This window comes from Crocuta crocuta, unplaced genomic scaffold, assembly GCF_008692635.1.
Source record: "Crocuta crocuta isolate KB4526 unplaced genomic scaffold, BGI_CrCroc_1.0 scaffold131, whole genome shotgun sequence".
NCBI classification, from domain to species: Eukaryota; Metazoa; Chordata; class Mammalia; order Carnivora; family Hyaenidae; genus Crocuta; species Crocuta crocuta.
The window spans coordinates 5,649,424-5,671,006 of NW_027528977.1; the positions used below are offsets into that span (position 1 = coordinate 5,649,424).

The 21,583-nt window shown below is 36.2% G+C and overlaps 1 protein-coding gene across 3 annotated transcripts in view; it reads left to right on the forward strand.

Moving 5' to 3' along the window:
* FER (FER tyrosine kinase) overlaps nucleotides 1–21,583 on the forward strand; it is a 413,835-nt gene that overhangs the window by 133,661 nt on the left and 258,591 nt on the right. Inside the window, exon 1 of one of the 3 annotated variants that reach the window (XM_077757163.1) lies at nucleotides 9,933–10,070. The exons of the other annotated variants lie outside the window; for them this stretch is intronic. Coding sequence (XP_077613289.1) covers nucleotides 9,933–10,070 — 138 coding nt within the window. Of the gene's footprint in view, nucleotides 1–9,932; nucleotides 10,071–21,583 lie in introns of those variants that run through there. 3 annotated transcript variants of the gene reach the window in all.

Sequence of the window (21,583 nt, forward strand, 5' to 3'; positions counted from 1 at the left end):
CATGCTCAACTCTGTATGTGTGTGTTAGTTTTTGTCCGTGTGTTAAGGCTGTTTATGCCTGTCTTTTCAGAATTACTTAGAAGGAGGGGGAGTGCTTTTTAAATGACACAAACCATCCTTTTGTCTCCCTGTCACCCGTTGCCTTCCCATATAAAGGTATTTCTTCTGGGACCGTACACCTACCTCCCTTCCTATCTCTTTTCTTAATAAGCTGTAGTTAACTATAATGTTTGTTGAGAAAGTGTTGTGTCTTTCAAGTCCCTTGGCTTGAAAAAAGTTTGCTTGAGGACTTTTTGCAAAAAGGATGTTGCCTTAAACAGCTCTTTTAAATTTTGAAGGCCTCTTGGGAAAGTAGCCTATTAAGCATTGTGAAATATTAGCATATACCTCAAATCAGGGGCTTAGAGAGCCGAAGAAAGTAGGAATCACCTCGGAAAATGGGTAGTGCAAGCTTGGCAGTTCTAACACAGGCAGCCTACTGAGTGCGTGTGGTATTGGAAAGGAAAGTTTGAGATGCTGAACATGAATTTAGTCTATTTCACAATTTTGTCTAAGCCTGGCTGTTCCCTTTTCAAAAGTGCTTTAGATTGAGAGAAGTATCTGGACAGAAAATAGAATAGAGAATGTGAAGGAAAAGGTCTTAAAATGTTGGAAAGGAGAACCTACTTCTGAAGTATAGCCAGGAATGTGAAGGGGCTACAGGTGGAAACAAATGGGCTTAGCAAGGGCAATAAGGGTTAGGAGAAGGCGGGTAACTTGGGAGGTAATTGAAATGAAGTAGGCTATAGATTATGAAGGGTGGCTGGTTTCAGAAGTCAGTGGCCAAAGGACTAAGAATAGGATTGGTAGAGATAGAAGGACAGGCAGAATCCAGTGGGACCCTACTTGGTAAGAAAAAACTTTGGTTGTTTTTTGAGAAGTTTAATTAATCTAATAGTCACTAGAATCTTAGTTGTTCCAAATAGGAAGTATTGAAAATGTGGCAGTTTATATGGTTTATGTTCCTTTTTCTTTTCTTTTTTACATATTAGGTCTAGTCTCTATGGAGCCGGAACATTGTTCTTATCCCACAAAGGAGTTATGTGGTTTTGACAAGCGGATAAGTTAGGCTCTTCCAATTAAAATTTGATATTGGAGGGAATTCCTCTTTCCTTCCATCCTTTGTCTCTAAGGCTGTTAAGGAGTAATCAAGAAAGGAAAAAAGAGAGAGAGCTCAGAAGAGGGGAGAGCAGAAACAAGAAACAGGTGAGGGGAAGAAGAAGCTAAATAGAGGTGAAGAACATTAAAGGTGAAGAACTAAAGGGACAAAAGAAAATACAGAATAAGAGGTAGGTCAGAGTTGAAAGAGAAAGGGACTAGGAAAAAGTAGCTGACAGAGGAGAGCACATAAATTTAAAGTAAAACTATTGAAGCAAGCTAACTTAACTGTGTCAACATTTTTGCTTTAAATAGTTCAGTAAAATTGGGGCGCCTGGGTGTCTCAGTTGGTTAAGCGTCTGACTTCGGCTCAGGTCATAATTTCACTCTTCATGAGTTCGAGCCCTGCATCGGGTTCTGTGCTGACAGCTGAGAGCCTTGAGCCTGCTTCGGATTCTGTGTCTCCCTCTCTGCCGCTTCCCTGCTCACACTCTCTGTCTCTCTCTCTCTCAAAAATAAATAAACATTAAAAAAAACAAACAAAAAAATAGTTCTGTAAAATCTATCAATGAATACAATTTGTGGTTTAGATACTTAGTAAAATTCATTCTCATATTTTCAAGTTTTAAGTCAACCAAATTATAATAACTTAAGAAAATTGGTTTCTATGTAGTTATTTGATTAACACTAAATTAAGTTATTCATTCCCAAATGTTTTTATTGGGTGGTATTTAAGAGGAAAGTGTTACAGTGGACCATTCTGATGTTTACTCTAATAATGTATTCTCTCTCAAAAGAAATCTGAAATATCATAATTTATTATGGCATTTGTGGGTAGAAGGTGAGTATAGACTTTCATTATACATATAGTTACTTTGATTTGCTATTATGTCACAGTTATTTAGATAGAGCTTATATTAGCAATGTTTAATTATTACAGATATCTATACCTTTTGATATTGTGAGCTTTTTTCAGTTTTATTACTTATAAAATATTCATAGTCTTTGACATTTGTTAGTCTTCAGTGCAGGTGTACTGGTAGAAAAAAAATTTGCTAGATAGCTCTTATCACGTTCACTCATGATTAGATAACAGATGAAATTCAAATCATCTTGAAAACTCTTACTGAGATCCTTTTTGTCCTCCCTTTGTGCATAATAGAATTATATTGACTTTCTGTAACTATAGTCAATTTCATATCATAGTTGATGTTTTCAAGGATTTAATTTCTAAACTTAAAACTAATTGAACTTAAAAATTAATTGAAGATGGGGTTCTAGATTTTGACCAGGTTGTCTTTTTTAGTATGATACAATGAATATTTTATATTATCTTTATTTGTATAATTGTCATTTATTAAACATATATTTAATCAGAAAGGCTCTTTGCCAGTCTATCTTGATAATAATGAAAATCTATGAGATTTCTTTTTTTTAATTTCAGAGACGAATAGTATAGATCTACTATTCAAACATGTTGATTTTGACCTTTCAATAGCTATTGCACTCACCAAGAGAAGTTAATACCTATGCACTTTCTAACATCTATGACAGCATACAATTTAGAAGCCTCCTTTTAATTTAGTGATTCCTTATTATAATTCAAAAGTAGTGCCAGGAAATGAAAGCATAATTATTTCTATCTTGAAAGATATACCATGCTTTTAAGGTGATGGAGCAAATTGTGCACATAACCTAAGATATTTGGTATATGAGAAGTAAAACCAACATGGGCTAGATATACTGTCTAAACAACACTGGTCTTTTGTTCTCCTTAGGAATTTGAAAACCTGATTTAATTTGTGTCTGCCTTTCCTGATAGGCTTTTTGCATGATCTTTAGGGATGGTGCCTCTTTGCCAGCTCCCAAAGTCAAAGTTAGGGACAGCTTTGACTTTTAGCAACTGTATATACGTGATTTGGGAATCAAATGGTAAAAACCAAAGAACATGAGGGAGTCTTCCTGTGTCCTTCCAGTTTTCTTTCAACTGATTGGCAGGAGTTGAAAAAGATCTGATGCTTTAAGGTTCAGCAGTATCATTTCTAAGAAAGGTAGCCCAGGGGCACCTGGGTGGCTCAGTGGGTTGGGCATCTAACTCTTGATTTTGGCTCAGCTGTTGATCTGGGGATTGTGGAGTTGAGTTCTGCATTGAGCATGTAGCCTGTTAGGGTTTATCTCTCTTTCTCATTTTCTCTGAAGGGGCAAAAAAAGAACCTTTAAAAAAAAAATAGCCCGTTAGAATGACCATGGCAGGGAGCATGATGTCACCAATTATAAGTTATCAGGTTTATGTCTTACATTATTAGGAGACAAGTCTGTCAGCTCTATCAGGTTTATGTCTTAAATTGTTAGGAGAAAAGTCTGTCAGCTCTGGGAATGTGTAAATTGCAGGTTACGAGGCTATTTGTATAGATTTATATTTGCTTGTTTATATGCTTATGTTCATTCACTCATTCATTCATATTCTGCCTTAGTCCCCTGAGTATCTGAGGTAGCTAATGGTAACAAAATTCAGGCAAAATGTAAACAAACTAAAATCAGAACCAGGAAAAATAGAGGTTGTAACATGTTATCAAGACTAGGGGAAAGACTATTTAGATCATAGTATGTAGTTACTACACTAGAGCTATTATTTTGTCTCTAAGCTTCCCAAAGGCCAAAATGAAAAAGGATATAAAGTCATATAACACTTACTATTAAATAAAAGAAAGCATGTCACATTGCAGGAGAAGCAAAGCTTTTCATTGTGTTTAGCTCTAATAGAATTTCTTACTGGAGGCTTTAACACTGACTTCTGCAGTGACACTGCCCTTGACAGTATCACCACAGCAGATGCAGGAAGGAGATTCATAACCCCATTTCTTGCAGAATCTAGAATCCCTTCGTGGAGGTGGAGGCCAAAACACCAAAATCAGTTCTGTAGGGGTCTAGGAATGCAGCTGTTCATAAACTGGTTTTATCCAAGAAGTACTTGTTTGAAGGTGAATATGTAAGATTAAAAGACTTTACTAGTAGATTTATTAGCTGTTTTTTTTTTTTTTAAATTGAAAGCCTGTTATTTTCTTTGAAAGTTATTGGAAATATTTTATATATGAAAGTAGTTTGTGTATATTTGTGAAAATATAATCCCCATAAAATTATTCAAACCTTATTTCTTGTTATGATTAAAAAATATTACTAATGGGGGCGCCTGGGTGGCTCAGTCAGTTAAGCGTCCGACTTCGGCTCTGGTCATGATCTCGTGGTTCGTGGGTTCGAGCCCTATGTTGGGCTCTGTGCTGACAGCTAGCTCAGAGCCTGGAGCCTGCTTCAGATTCTGTGTCTCCCTCTCTCTCTGACCCTCCCCTGCTCATGCTCTCTCTCTCTCTCTCAGAAATAAATAAAACATTAAAAAAATTTAAAAAATATTACTTATGATTTAAGGGAAGTTGTCAGTGTCAAACTTCAACTTTTGGTTCCAATTTTCATGATATACTGTACTTACTAATGTCTTACCGTTTTCTACCTGATTGTTCTTAATTTCATTTTGTAATTTTTTTTGTTGGGTATAAGTACGGTCACTCTTTGTGCAGACTTTAAAGATAAGTAGTTAAAGAGGGCTACAAATCCAACTATTATATGAAATGTGTTCTATTTTGGAGCGGATAGTTTTCTTTTTCCTTTTGTTTCTTTTTTTTAAAGGTTTATTTTATTATTATTAGTTTTTTGAGAGAGAGAAAGAGAACATGAGTAAGGAAGGGACAGAGAGATGGGGACAGAGGAGCTGAAGTGGACTCTGCACTGACAGCAGCAAGTCTGATGAGGGGCTTCAAGTCACAAACCATGAGATCACAACCTGAACTAAAGTCGGATGTTCAACCGACAGAGCCATCCTGGTCCCCCAGAGGGGGAGTAGTTTTCTAAACAATATTATAAAAATCTATTCCATTTCAAAATTTAAAAATTTTCAAAAGATTGAAGGACCCTTGATTTGGGTCATTAACATTTGGCAGTGTAAAGCCTCTAATATGTCATTTAAGGAAAATTACTAAAAGAAAGGAACTGATGTGTGCTAGACATAAAATATTGTTACTGGAAAAAAATAATGTGTTATTCCTACATTTTATATGAGAATACTGACGCTTAAACAGGTTAAGGGGTTTGTTCAGAATCAGAGTGGCAGATTCAAACTCAAAATTTTCTGACAGTATAGCTTAAATTCTATCCGAGCAGTGTTGCCTGTTTGCTAAACCAACTGACTTGTAGTCAGAGAGAAATTGGTTCAAATCCTCTCTATGCTATTAAATATATGACCACAAGCAAAATTATGTAATCCCTCTGAGCTCAATTTACTTATGGGTAAGATGTGGTAAGTCATAGAAACCTCACAGAATTATTTTGGAAATTAATGAGATAATGTTTGTCTGAATTAGCACAGTTCCTAGAATCTAACTAAACTCAATAAATGGTAGCTATAAGGAAAGAATAAGTTACCATGATATCTCCTAAGTGAGTTTTTTCAGTATACTTTGGTTGGAGGTTGTATTTCACTGTAACATATTGTAATTCTTTTTCATAATATAATACTTTAAGATAAGAAATTACTCGACCTAGAGCTAAGAAATTACCAGCAGGTGGAGCTCAGTGTCAGAGAAACCAAATTTCTGAAATTGGGATATTTTTCACTTTCTGTTTTAAAAATAAAACTAAATAAATACATATTGTTTTGAAATTTATATGTGACAGTTTTCTATTTTTAACATGCCTACCAGAAGTCATCACCCTGCAATGTAGTTCTTAAATATGTAAAGATGATGCTTAGTTATTGGTATCATAATGAATTCTTTGTTCTATCATGATTCCTGTTCACATGTATGAATAAGACATGCTTAAAGTGAACTTCATTTGTATGGGCTGGCTTAGAATTTGATAATTTCATTCAGTTATTGGACTGGTAACCTCAAATTTAACTGGTCAAAATGTGCCACTCTCACAGTTTTCCACTTCTTAGTAAATGGTATCACTTGTAATCAGCTGCTCAAGCCAAAATCTTGAGAATCACCTTTGTGTTCACTGTTTCTCAAATCCCACATCCGTTCCATGAGCAAGTTCTCTTGCTGCCACCTCGCAAATAAAACCCAAATCCCACCCCCTGTCACTGTCTCCACTGTGATCATCCTAATAAAAAAGCAGCATAAATTGTGGCCTGGACTATCTGCTTGTTCCCTTGCTCTTCCTCCATCTTGTTTTCTGTGCAGTAACAAGAGTGATCGCAATGTGATCTTATCTGTCCCCTGCTTACAACCCTGCAGTGGCTTCCCTGTGTAACTAACATAGAATTCAAATTTCTTATCATCACCTAAACTACATAATCTTGTCCCTGCCTGTCTCCTCCCAGTATAGCCTGCCTCCTTCTCACCTGCCACACTCTAGCTTTTTCTTTCCTTTCTTTCTTCTCCTTCTTTTTTAATTTCTGAGAGAGAGAGACAGAGTGTGAGCAGGGGAGGGTCAGAGAGAGAGGGAGACACAGAATCAGAAGGAGGCTCCAAGCTCTGAGCTAGCTGTCAGCACAGAGCCTGACGCGGGGCTCAAACCCACGAACCGCGAGATCATGACCTGAGGCGAAGTCGGACGCTTAACCAACTGAGCCACCCAGGCGCCCCACACTCTAGCCTTTCTGACCATGTTGCCCCTCACCTGCCAAGCTGCATCTCATCTCAGGCCCTGTTTTCTCTCTCTATTCAATATTCTTTCACCAGTTTTTCATATGACTACTGTCTTCTTTCCATAATTTCAGTTTATATAGCATTCCTTGGAGATAATCTCTCACTGCTGTAGCTCTTACAGGCTCTCTTATTATGTGTCTACCCCCACCATCATTATTTATCCTACTTCCCCTTTTCACTTCTTAGTTTGTGTTCACTTCTAGTGTCTTTACTCCGTCTCCTCCTATTTTGTTGGCTAACATTTACTATGTAGTAGGATTCTTCTAAGCATTTCTATGCATCAAATACTTTAATATGTGCATTTATGTGTAGTAACTCATTTACTCGTATTTGTTTATCTGTATGTCTTTAGTATCTATTTTCTTTCCCTGTAAGTTCTGCCAGCTTCCCAAACCATAGCTCCAAGAAGACAGGCGTTCTCATTTTGTTTACTGCTGTTTCCTTAGCTTTGTGCAGTACTTGGCACATAGAACAGGGTCTCTAAATATTTTTGAGTACTGGCAAGCTCTTAGAACTCATAATAACAAATAGAGTCATCAAATATGAAAATAGTCTCCTAGGGGAAAGAGAACATTTTCTAAGGAAGAAATCACGCCTGATTATTCTTAGAGTTCTTTTATATGAAGATAATAGGGCATAAACTTAGGATTTAGAAAAGCCTTTGACAATACTTTTTACCAGTGATGACTAAATAGTAAGTCACCATTGGATGGGAAATATGCTTTTAGCATGACCCAAAAAAAGGGTCAAATCAAAGGGTAAGAATAAATACATATTTAGTTAGCTGGAAAAATTAAGGATCAAGGTGCTTCAGCAGTTAATAATCACATCTATTATGGATTGAATTGTATCCTGCAAAAAAGAGATCTTTAAATCCTAATAGCCAATACCTGTAAATATGACCTTATTTGGATGTGCTATATAGATGTAATGAAGTTAAGATGAGGTTGTCAGAGTGGGGTGTAATCCAGTACGACGGGTGTGTCAATAAGAAGAGAAGAGAGACTGACCTACAGAGAATATCACCATGTGAAGACAGAGGCAGAGATTGGAGTTGGGCTGCCGGAAGCAAAGGGTTGACTACAGTTCCCGGAAGCTGTAAGATACAAGGAAGGATCCTTCCCCAGAAGTTTTGGAGGGAGCATGGTCCTGCTGACTCTTGAATTTCAGACACTGAGCTCTAGATCTGTAAGAAAATAAATTTCTGTTGTGGTACTTCATTATAGCAGCTCTAGGGCATTAATACAACATCCACTGTGTTTGTTATCTTTATAAGTGATCTGGAAGATTGCCTGGTAAGGTCTGTAGGTGACATTAAAATTTTCTATTCTGAAAAGCAAAATCAATGGGTATTAGATGATCATAGAAGACATACCTGAATTAGCTTTTCTCTGGGCTACACCAACAAGCAAGAAATCTAGCTACCTTAGATTTTGTATTCCTTGACTGTGAACATCAGTCTTGATTTATTTTATCTGCAATATTGTTTCCAGATTTAAATATTTTGTAACTTTTTATGAGCCTGTGAATTTCTATGCCAGGTATCTAGTAAATGCTAAATGAATATTGAAAGAATAAGTGAATAAGACCAAACAGGAAATGAGAGATCAAGGGAGGAAAATATAGGTGAATCTGTAGATGTAAAAATCTGAATTATGTTTAAAATCATCTAGGCGGAAAATGACACCAAAGAAAGATGTGGAGAATTGGTATGTATTGTTTCTTGAGTATATCAGCTCTGTGGTAGAAGGACAAAATTAGCAAGTTGCTACTACAGTCTTTGAGACTCTTTCTTGGCAACAGCATACTTTTGGTGAGGTAGAGCAGTGACCTAGCTTAACATGGTAGAATGGTTAAGTGCATGGATTCTAGAGTAGAGTTGCTTGGGTTTGAATTGTGGGTTACCCACTTGCTGGCCATGTAACCATGACAACTCTGTGCCACCAAGCTCTTTTGTGCCTCAGTTTTCTCATCCGTAAACTGGGGCTTGTAACAGAATCTATTGCATAGGATTATTATAGGTGATTAAGTGAGATAATCTATCTAAAATGTTTAGAACAATGCCTGACTCATAAGAAGCTCCCTAGCCCATGTTGCCCATTATTAATTATTAAATGCATCATTTTATATAATTATTCTCAAAATATGAAATAGAACACTTTCCTCTGATGGACATGATTGAAAGGTGAATTGTTATGGACAACAAAACCAAAATCGGTATATTTAAAATAGAAAACTAGAGGAAATTATACAAAGAGGTAAATTTTATTCTTTTTATTTATCTTTAAATTACATTAACTTAGAAACGGAGGCTGAGGGCCTAAAGGAGGAGATGTTATGACAGGATTGTGAACCCAAGAAAGTTTTACTGAGTAAGACTTTTGTATAGTAGGTTTTTCTTGCTTTTCCTTTTCTTATTTAAGAAATAATTCTTTTTTTTATTTATTTCTGAGAGAGAGAGACAGTGTGAGCAGGGGAGGGTCAGAGAGAGAGGGAGACACAGAATCCGAAGTAGACTCCAGGCTCTGAGCTGTCATCACAGAGCCCGACGCGGGCCTCGAACCCACAAACCGTGAGATCATGACCTGAGCTGAAGTCGGACACTCAACCGACTGAGCCACCCAGGCACCCCTAAGAAATAATTAATTCAAAAGCCCTGGGTTAAGAAAAGCTTTGTAGTACAGCTGCTTGGACAGTGTTGTTTTAACAAGTGCTTTAAAAGTTTGGTTTATTCTCAGAGTTCTCAAGATCTAAGTTCCTGAAGAAGAAAGACTTGTTTAGGTTATATAGGAAGAAAACTACTTATTTAAAAAAAATCAGTTGGAAAATAGATCTATTTCTTAAATAATAGATCTTCACTTAAAGCATAAGGATTTTCTCTTCTATTGGATAAACAGTAACATTTGTTGGATGTATCAATTCCTCTTACGCAGAGCTGACGGGTATACTTCCATGCCAACAGGGGGAGATAGTATCAAATAGGAGATCCGATCTATGTCTTTTCTATCTTGCATTTGGCTCTGACAGGAAGATCTGTGGACAAAATGATTTCTGTGGGCCCATCAGCAGCAGCTCTTGCTAAGATTTGAGATGGAGAAGAAAAAGACATGTTTGTATTGTGAGGATAAGCTGGAGCCTGGTTGTGTCTCCCAGTGCTGTAAAAATTGTGCTTTAAGGCACAGTTTTGAGGCTTCCTCTCCTTCCACATCAGAAGTCAAAAGAGATCAGGTAAGGGGGAAGGCTGTCTCAGGCCTACTCTAGTCAGACACAGAAATTATCCAAGGGTCCAGTGAATCATCCACTTTAAACTGCCTCTTCAAATGGGAAGAGTGGTGTTTTGGATTGCTTAATATGATAGTAAACAAAATTCTTTTGAAGGAATATTAGCACTCGGATACCAAACGAGCTCATTATAAAATGAAAGTGGCTTGTTTTCTATTTCTCTTTAATTTATTTCTTTTCTTTATTTACCTCTCACAGTTGAGAAAAATATGTGCTTCCTACTACGCCAAAACATGGGAAGGGAAAAAAAAGTGTACTTTTGTGCAGTATCTGAGGAGAAGATTGTTCACTTTTAAATCTGTGAGGGTATTAAGTTTTTTGTTTTCCAAATTTGATTTTTTTTATCAGCTGGTAAGCTCAGTTTTACCTTCCTACTTTCAATTTCTGTGAGGAAGGGAATATAATAATATTTTTCTTGATAGGTAATAAAAATTGATGACAGTACAAGATAAGGCTTTTCACTATGACATGTAACTATGTAGTTCAATATTAATTTTATAACCAATTCTTATGGTTGCTTAATTTAGTAACCTGGAACACTAATTTCTTAATATTTTAATGTATAATATATAATTCCTATGAATAATAGGAATTGTGTCCTATCTTCAAAGTATAATAAAGAATTATATTTACACGTTATTTTACAGTTTAAATTTAATTGACTGAATACTGCAAATTCTTTAATTAAAGCCCCTATATTTTAGGCTGTCATTCTTCCAGACTCACTATGTTAGGAAAAACAAATTATGGCCTTCAAACCAGAATGGAAAATGCTAAAAGAGTACTCAATGATTATATACCTTCATACATTTTTTTCTTATATTTGTTGAGAGTTGTAGTAGATGTATATATAATTCCTGTTTCAATGTCACCAAATTCAACATTTAAGTTACGGTGTTCTAAAATATTACTGTCCTATAATCATTGAGTAAGTACTATTCATAAGTGTAAGAATCACTCCTTACATTTGTAAGTTTTGTGTTATCTTGACATATATTCATAAAAATATTAGAGGATGTAGAATCCATTGGTATCATCATGTCCAATCTGTCATTTTATATACAATGATGTCTTTGGAGCCCAAGATAATTAGTAACTCACAGCTAGCTAGTGACTTGTACAATTCTGATTTTCTGTAGCTTTGAAGGAATGTCTTGCTTTCATTTTATTCTTTGTTTCTAGAACTGTATATATTTTTTTATGACCCTTATTTGATTTTTTTGGTATTTATATTTTTATTTTTTATATCATCATTTGAAACAATTTTATGTTCTTTATTTATTTTGAAATTGTTTTTAATTATCTTAATTTATATTCATATTTCTTTTCTTTTATATCTACACATAACTCTAATAGTTTATCTTCACTTATTAGCCATTTACCTAAATAAAATGAGATTACTTACAGCAAATCTCTAAATATACTTTTAAACACTTACATGTTTATCATTGTTATTCTGCTTAGTCAGATGTTACTACACTCAATCAGACACCCACATATTCAGATTCACATAGAATAGCTTATGTGATAATTTGATACCTGAATTGATCAAAGGAGGGTTTTCTATTTATTCCTAAGGAATCACTAACTTTCTTTCATAGGGATGTTTTGAGGCCTTGGGTTTTTACTCTATGATATTCTTTTATGGTGTTTCCAGTGAATCCTTATCACCACAAGATGCATACTGACTCATGATGGCTCATTTTAGTCAGGAGTCTTCCATTTTATTAGGAACCCAGATTCTCCTAGAAATGGGACCTTGTCCAGGGCTATTTTGTCTTCCCTTGGTGAGCTTTCACCTCCCCCTACTCCAGCCATGTTACTTCTGTTAGCCATGTGTTCTCTCTGTTAAATAGTCTTATTTTTAAAAAATTTTTAATCTTTGTATTTATTTTTGAGAGACAAAGACAGAGCATGACTTGGGGAGGGGCAGAGAGAGAGGGAGACAAAGAATCTGACGTAGGCTCCAGGTTCCGCGCTGTCAGCACAGAGCCCGATGCAGGGCTTGAACTCCTGAACTGTGAGATCATGACCTGAGCCAAAGTCAGACACTTAACCAACTGAGCCACTCAGGCACCCCTCCTTTAAATAGTCTTATTAATGACATACCAATTTGGCATTATATATGTCAGATCTATTCTTGACTTTTTTTCACTTCCCTAAAGCATCCTCATTAGCTCTCCATCTTATCAAAATTTTTATTATATCGGGAATTTTGTTTTAGTAAGCACATTTCATTTTCAAGACAAGATAACTCATTCTTCCATATCCATGTAACTCAGCATTGAGAAGTGGTCCTTTTTATTAATGTTGCCTTTTATTCTTTCACCCTTATGTGAAAGCCTCAGTGTTTTAAAGGTTTGTGGAATTTGGCGGTACTACATTTACTCTTTCTTACTGATGAACTCTTTCACACTTCTGTTCATTCCCTGTTATTTATCAAAGAGTAAGTACNTTTTTACCCTGAGCCATTTGGCATGACTTGATTATTTATATGGAAGACTCATCCCAAACTTTAGTTTCTATATCCATCTATCTAAAAATATTATTGATTGAGGGATAGTAGCTGATAAGCAAGTTTAGGTCAAGAGGCCTTTTGTAAAGATGGAAGAAGGCTCTTTGGCCCTTGTTATCCCTCTTGAATAATTGGCATCAGCTCTGCTTACTTTACAGACTTCTTATTTCATAAGAAACATAAAACCTTATTTGGTAGGTTAATTTTAGACATGTTTTTGCCACATATATCTGACTTTAACTCTGACTGAAAGAATAAGTAAAGTTTTAGTGAAAATAGAAAAATAAAACTCAGCGTAATACTATTGTCATTGTTGTTGTTTATTTGTTTATTTATATGTTTTAGAAGGTACTTGACCACAGGAGCTTATCATAGTACTGTTTATTAAGGTAGAGAAATTTTGGTGCATCTGTAAATATTCTTGTAGATTCTAATATTTTAAAATCTGTCTACCACATGTTGTCTTTAGTAAATACCTATATTTTGAAGGTAAATCTTGTCTACCACATGTTGTCTTTAGTAAATATCTATATTATTTCCCTTCAGAGCCCTAGTTTCTGGTTAAATTTTTCAGAAGGCTAATTGGCCCTGGCAATTGACAACACGTCAGAAGATGTTACTTACTTACTTACTTACTTACTTACTTATTTACATCCAAGTTTGTTAGCACATAGTGCAATAATGATTTCAGGAGTAGATTCCAATGATACATCTCGTATGTATAATACCCAGTGCTCATCCCAACTGTCTTTTTTAATGCCCCTTACCCACTTAGCCCATCCCTGCACCCCCACCCCTCCAGCAAGTTTGTTCTCTATATTTGAGAGTCTTTTATGGTTTGTCCTCCTCCCTGTTTTTATGTTATTTTTGCTTTCCTTCCCTTATGTTCATCTGTTTTGTATCTTAAAGTCCTCATATAAGTGAAATCATATGATATTTGTCTTTCCCTGACTGACTTATTTCGCTTAGCGTAATACCCTCTGGTTCTATCCATGTAGTTGCAAATGGCAAGGTTTCATTCTTCTTGATGCTGAGTAATACTCCATTGTATATATATTTTAAAGTTATATACATGTTTCAGTGTTCAGTGACATGATAACAGTATTTGTGAAAATAATTAAGTTGATGTGCTCTTGATACTTATTGCAGAATTTCCTTTTTTCATAAGAATGAAAACACAGACTTTAAGTATTTTAAGAACTACTATATATGTTAAGAGAAAACAAGGTAATTGTACATATTTCAGATAGTCTTTGCAAATTGTATAGTTTTAGATTATTCCTTTCTTTAATTTTTTTTTTTAAATGTTTTATTTATTTCTAGGAGAGAGACAGAGAGACACAGCGTGAGCAGGGGAGGGTCAGAGAGAGAGGGAGTCACAGACTGAAACAGGCTCCAGGCTCTGAGCTGGCAGTCAGCACAGAGCCCGACGCAGGGCTCGAACCCACGAACCGCGAGATCATGACCTAAGCGAAAGTCGGACGCTTAACCAACTGAGCCACCCAGGCACCCCTCCTTTCTTTAATTTTAAAGAGAGACAGAGAGCACAAACAGAGGAAGGGGTAAAGAGAAAGAGAGAGAGAGAGAGAGAGACACCCAAGCAAGCCCCACACTCAGCACAGAGCCGATGTTGGCTCATTTCTATGACCTTGGTATCATGACCTGAGCCAAAATCAAGAGTCAGACGCTCAACTGACTGAGCCACCCATGCGCCCGTAGATTATTACTCTCTAGACTCAATTTCTAATTAATCTTCAGTAAAAGATTTATTGTAGCTATGGATGATGTAATTTTTATATGGTATCTCCCTTGAAAGTATACACATACTAAGACTGTTTTTGCTCTTTTCTTAAAGAAAAGAATAAGTAGAAGTGGTAGAAAGTATGGTCAGAATTATAAAATACTACAAAAGCATAGATGGTAGGTGAACACTTTAGACTCTATATCTAGTCACTTAGTCAAATCAGAGACCCTTATAGTTTACTTTCTGTTATGATTTCCTATGGATTAAAAAAAATATTTACATGAACTTTATTCTGATTAAGTAACATATCTACAGACGGATGAGAATATTGAATATATAATGAAAGTTCATCACAGAATATAGACTCTAGTGCCTCTGTAGGGACTGGGGAAACAGGAAGGGCATGAAAAGTTGTTTTTTGCCTTCTCATACCATCACAGCAGGTGAGGTATTTCTGCATTCCTAATGGTGTAAGTATATATCCTACAGTAATTAGTAAAAACTGACTGTTTCGTTTGTGGTAGCAGGAAAGCATTGTCTGCCTTAAAGCTGCTCTTTGCCAAAAAAAAAAAAAAAAAAAAAAAGAAAAGAAAAGTCTTACATTGCAGAACCACACAAAAATAGATGGCTCTCTTCCAGAATGTATTATTGCTAATCTGCTTTAAGTGGTGACAGAACCAAGGGCAAATCCTTTATTAGATAAAGCCACATCTTGCAAGTTATTTCCTATCATCACTATATCTTTCCAGCTGGAATCTAGACAACATTCAAGATACTGTTTACTAAAATTCCAGAAATCCTTGGTGACATGGTTTTTCTACTGCATTATCTCACCCAATGAAAGATCAGCTTTTCCCTTGTATTTAAGTTAACGAAATGAGACACTTGAGCATTATTAGGAATTGATCTTATAAATATTATAGGGTGTTCGTTTGTTTGCTGAAGATAAAGTCACCAAGAATGCATGGTCAACAAAAAATGAAAAGAATTCTTTAATTCCTAATGATTGTAATGAGAGGAGCAGGAATAGAGTAAAATTTGATTGATTTAAAAGTGTTTCAGAATATGGTCTCATCTCAAAGTTAAGGATACTTTAAATCTAGTCGTAAACTGTTTGTTTCTAAGAATGATCATGAAAAATGGTAGGTCAACTATTAATCCCTTTTAAATTATAATTCCCTACTGAATCACAAATGTATGCTATCATTCACTTGGAAATATATACAGAATCCTTACTCTAAACATAAAGACCACACAGTAATTGATTGTTCATATAAACATCAACATTTAGTCTAGGTTTCAGTTAGATGTTAATGTTTATATCTTACAAATTATTCTAGATTTTTATAAATCTAAGGAAAAAAAGCAAGTATAATTTCAAGGGGATTAATAGGGAAGGAAAGCGTGAGTAACTGCTCTGTGGAGTGAATGGAAAGGAGACTTACAGGCATGAGTGGAGGATGGCTACCAGACACGTGGATGACTGCGGTTCTGCTGGTTCTGCTCAGTGGGTAACTGGGGCAGGAGGAGCAGACGGGAGCTAATCGCTTCAGTCTGGGATGCTAAGTCGGATGCGTCCGGAACTTTCTTGTAGACATGCCTTTCTTTCTGAAGCTAGTTTGCTATGTCTTTCTGAAGCTAGAGATCAAGGCTTGGGAGTGATCTTTGTAATTAAGGCAGAGAGAGGACAAATAAAGAGAAGAAATATGAACTATAAAGACTGAAAAACGGGGCGCCTGGGTGGCTTAGTCGGTTAAGCGTCCGACTTTCGCTTAGGTCATGATCTCGCGGTTCGTGGGTTCGAGCCCCACGTTGGGCTCTGTGCTGACTGTCAGCTCGGAGCCTGGAGCCTGTTTCAGTCTGTGTCTCCCTCCCTCTCTGACCCTCTCCTGCTCACGCGCTCTGTCTCCTAGAAATAAATAAAACATTAAAAAAAAAAAAGACTGAAAAGCTTTCTTTGATTTTGGCAAATTAGAAGGTTGTTCGTGACTTCAATGGGAATAGTATCTGTGGAATAGGGAGGGCAGAGGTCAGGTTGCAGTGGATATAGGGGTGAATGGGGTGAAAAAGGGTGTTTCACTTGAAACAGTTTTAGGATATTTAAGAATAAGGTATATTCGCATTTAAGTCCAGAATGGGGAACTTCAGACAAGTTACTTCACTCTTCTGAGTCTGAGCTTTCCCATTTGTAGTATGGGGATAATAATCTTTAGTTCTTACGTTTTTAAAGGATTAAATGATAATGTGGGAAAATTGCTTTGCATTTTGCTTTATACAAAAAAAATTGCACCTAATAATTGTAATTACTAACAGAAGCCAATGAATGTACACTACTTAGGAGAATTTTGGATAAGCAGGAAAAGAGAGTAATAACATAGTTGTCTGAAAGATACATAGGGTCAGGAAAGTGTTATTTCTTAGTTTTAAAAAGATAGGAGAGATGACTTTGCTCACAGAATCAGTAGATATAGAATTACAGATGACATCCACTTACAGAATTTCATTTGTGGAATTATAGATGACTTTGCTTATAGGAATCGGGAGAGGAAGAATCAGTAGAGAGGAAGACATTGAAGATTCAGATGAAAGAGGAGCTAAAGGGAATAATTAATGGAGTAAGATTTAAAGGAAGTAGAAGGGCATCAGCAGGATAGATAGAAAAGTTGGTCTTGAAGAGAATCCAAGCCATCTCCTGAAGAGAGGGAGGGAGGGAAGAAAGATGGGTATGTATAGATCTGTTTGAAAATATAGGGTAAAATATTAAGCTCAGTGAAAATAATAAGTGATTGTAAGAGACTTTTGGTCATCTCAGTGGAGAAATCTGCAAGACAGCTGGCCATTTGAGTCTGGAACACAAGAGACAAGTCTGTCTTGGTTGTCATAGAGAAAGGAGTCATCTATGAACACTCCACAGGAACAGGATTTGTTTTTTCTATTTTTTTTCCCCTTACCAATAGCTCCATAGAGCCTCGATTACTGTCTGGAGCCATGTAGTTGTTCAGCAAGCACTTGCTTAAAATAATAAAAATGAAAACGTAAAATAAAATCAAATCACACAGAAAGAGGAAAAAGCTAAGGTTGGAGGCATGGGGAGCGCTAGGTGTGTTGTGAAAGTAAGGCTTTCAGTGGAGACTGAGGAGTGATAGGAGAGGGGACAGAATGATCCAAGAGAACCGATGCTTCATGAAGAATTTCAGGAAAGGAGCAGTCAGTAAGAGGCAGGTGCTGGGAGAGCTTGCATTAGTTTTCCTATGCTCTGTAACCAAACACAAACTTTATGGCTTAAAAGAAGACCTGTTTATGAGTTTGCAGTTCTGTGGGTCAGAAATCCAGTCATGGCATCTGAGTTGTTTGCTCAGTGTCTTGTGAGAATAAAGTCAAGGCATTGGTTGGGCTGTATTTTCATCTGAAGCTTGGGGTTTTCTGCAAGCTTATCTGGTTGTGGTAGAATTAAGTTCTTTGCAGTTGTAGAATTGAGGTCCTCACTTTTGGGGACCACTTGTAGCTTACAGAGGCCACCAAATACCTGGCTCTGTAGCCTCTTCTAGCAAAGGAGAAACTTCCTCACATTGAATATCTTTCATAGTTTGAATCTCTGCCTTCAAGAAGAGACCATCTCTCTCTCTTTTTAAAGGTTTATTTTTTTTTTTTCAAATGTATTTTGGGGGGGAGAGAGAGAGTGAGAGAGAGTGAGTGGGAGAGGAAAAGATAGAGGAAGAGAGAGAGAATCCCAAACAGGCTCCACACTGTCAGCAAAGAGCCTAATGCCAGGCTCGAACTCACGAGCCATAAGATCATGACCTGAGCTGAAATTAAGAGTTGGACATTTACACAGGTGAGCCACCTGGTACACCAGAGACAGACTCTTTTAAGGGGTTCCCTGGTCATGTCACATACACTCAGAGTAATCTCAATGAGATTTCACAGATTAATGTAACTAAGTTCACATCATAAAGATCATAAGCTTGACTCAGCAAGAATCTTAGAACTTTTTGCTCATATTTAGAAACAGTTCTAATGAACTTACTTTCATATTTCTAAAAGTATCATAGAATGAAAACACCCAATGGTAAATAGCGAGTGCAGATGTGGGATAGGTAGAGGAGTAAAGTCAGGAGTTGTTGGTGGCAGTAGTAATAACTTCTGCTAAATATTTTAAATAACTTCTAATAAATATTTCAATACCAAGGGAGGAATCTGGAAAAAGAAAAGGTACAAAATATAGATGAAAGAAATTCCCAAGTTGAGTCTTATAGCCTTGACTCAGCAAGATAAAGTCAAATCACGTTCATTTTGAACTGTGTAATAAGACTGAAATACATAATTCATTTTGTGAGGGGTAAACCTTTTTTAAAGATATGACCAAATGAGACATTTTATTAGTGCCATTTAGTTCCAAAATAAATCATTTTTTTAAAATTCTGAACTTGAGATCACTGGGTGGTTCAATTTGTTAGGTGTCCAACTCTTGATTTTGGCTAAGATCATGATCTCAGATTTTGGATGGTGAGTTCAAGCCTCACATCGGCATCTGCTCTGACAGCATGGAGCCTGCTTGGGATTTCTCTTCCCTCTCTCTCTCTCTGCCCCTCCTTCACTTGCACACATGTGCACTCTTTCTTTCAAAAGAATAAACATAAATAGTAAATAAAAATTAAAATTCTGAAATTTTACTCAAGTTTTAAGATATTAAATTAACTTCTTGGTTCTTTTTTATAACTTTAAAGCCTGAAGAGAATTTATAGATATTAAAAAAAAAAACAAAACATTGTAGAATTCTTTTCTTTAAAGTTTTTTAATATTTTTATTTATTTCTGAGATGGAGAGAGTGACAGACAGCGTGAGCAGGTGAGGATCAGAGAAAGAGGGAGACACAGAATCTGAAGCAGGCTCCAGGCTCTGAGCTAGCTGTCAGCACAGAGTCCAACTCAGGGCTCGAACCCATGAACCATGAGATCGTGACCTGAGCCGAAGTCGGACGCTTAACCAACTGAGCCACCCAGGCGCCCCCACATTGTAGAATTCTTAATTCTTGGATGGGTTTTAAAAATTCCAGTTATTAATTGTTTAGTCTTGTAAGTTATCTTGTTGCTGCTCAATCAGCATAGGGAAGAGAAGAAATGATTTGATTTAGATTACATTGTAGATTTGAACTTATTTTTGTCATTGGAAAAGTTATTTAACCACTCCAAGCTTTGGCTTTCTAATATATAAAATGAGGCTAACAGGACTTGCTCTATAGTATTATAGACAATTAAAAGTACAGAACAATGCATGTATGTTCAGAGCACAGTTACTATTCAATAAATGTTAGTTACTTTCAGTGTTGGAGCCATTTTCTAAGAAGTTCAATATTATTTTTTCAGCAAACACTCAAGAGTGTCTTCTTTTACATAGCCCTTGAAACTTAGCAATAGTGGTATAGGGGCATTTGGATGGCCCAGTCAGTTAAGCATCCGACTTTGGCTCAGGACATGATCTTGCGGTTCGTGGGTTCAAGCCTCGCATCAGGCTCTGTGCTGAAAGCCAGCTCAGAGCCTGGAGCCTGCTTTAGATTCTGTATCTCCCTCTCTCTCTGACCCTTCCCTATTCATGCTGTCTGTCTGTCTGTCTGTCTGTCTCTCAGAAACAAAAAAAAATTAAAAAAAATAAAGTGAAGAAGCAATAGTGGTGTTACTCTTACTTTGATTTATGTATTGGACAGTATTTAACACAAAAAATAATTTGGCTTTTTACTGAACTACTATGAGATTTAATAAATTAATAAGCCACTGAATGAAGCATTTCTGAAATATGGATTCAGACTTTCCTGTATCTATATTCAAAAGCCTCTCCCTGCCTTAGTGTTTTATCTTTACTTTAATAAAAGATAATTTTATCTGTCATTAATATTTTGTTGTTTTCAGTCATGTGTAACCTTTCACCATTCCAGACCAGTAATGACTCTGTATGTTTTTGTGTGTCTGTATGCATATGTCTTCATAGTAGCAGCATCCTTCAGTCTTATAATTATTTTACTTAAGTTTTATGGACTTCTGTTTCATTATATTCTTGAGATATGGTATTGGAAATAGTGCATCATTTTTTTAGATCTAAATGAACTACAGTTTTATATTTAATGTTTTAAGTTAGAATATGATCATTGTTTCAGTATAACAGTTCAATTTCTGTGTAATAACATGCCCCCTCCACCACGCCATTAAATTTTTGAATGAGTGAGCAATGCCCTGCATTTAGATGACTCTCTGGATGAAATCTAGACAATGTGTTATAGTGGAAAGGGGAGTAAGGGAAGAGGTAGCTTTGTCATCCTATGTGTGTCATGGGGCAGGTTATTGCACACCTCTGACCTCCATTTTCTCATCTATTATGAGGTGAAAAGGTTGGAGTAGAAAATCTTTAGCTTAGAAGTTTCCTTCTGCCACCAATTCTATATGAAACAGGTTTGTTATAAAACTGCTCTTTGAAAAAGAAAGTAATAGAATAAAGACTATGGCCCATCAATTATTATACTTATTTTTAATGCTAATCTTTTTAATATATGCCCACTGTGCATAAACTTTTATTGATTGACTTATTTTTTTGTCCTAAGAGTTAGTTGACATTGAAATTTCTTCTTTATTTGCTGGCATCTTATTATCAGAAACAATATTGGGCTCCAAAATATCAAAAGAAACTTCAAATAAGATGTGCTAATTAGCGTGAAAGTGGATGCTAGCAAAGCAATGATAAAGGTAGCCAGTGTTTCACTACTGCCCTGTAGGTGAATGAAAAGCCAGAGATAGAAAATCTTGGGACCTTGGTAATGCTGAGCTGCGAATATCTCTGTGCAGTTTCTGGAATTATTGGGATACCCACTGAGAAGAACTATTTTTGAGACTGCAACAGTACCTCTTGACAGTAGATTTTGGGGCAAGGTGTTGTTCTAATCAGAGATAAGTTTCTAAAACCTGCAGTGGGAAATGAATCATGAGAAAAAAATGGATATATGCACATTTTAATCTTCTGTATGGAATTTATGAGAATAATGCAGTCTTTGACCAGTTTTCCTAATTAAAGATCTTGTTTGTTTGTTTTTTAAATTTAAAGTCAAGTTAGATAATGTACAGCATAGTCTTGGCTTCAGGAGTGGATGCCTGTGATTCATCACTTATGTATCAAACCCAGTGCTCATCCCAACAAGGCTCTCCTTAATGCCCA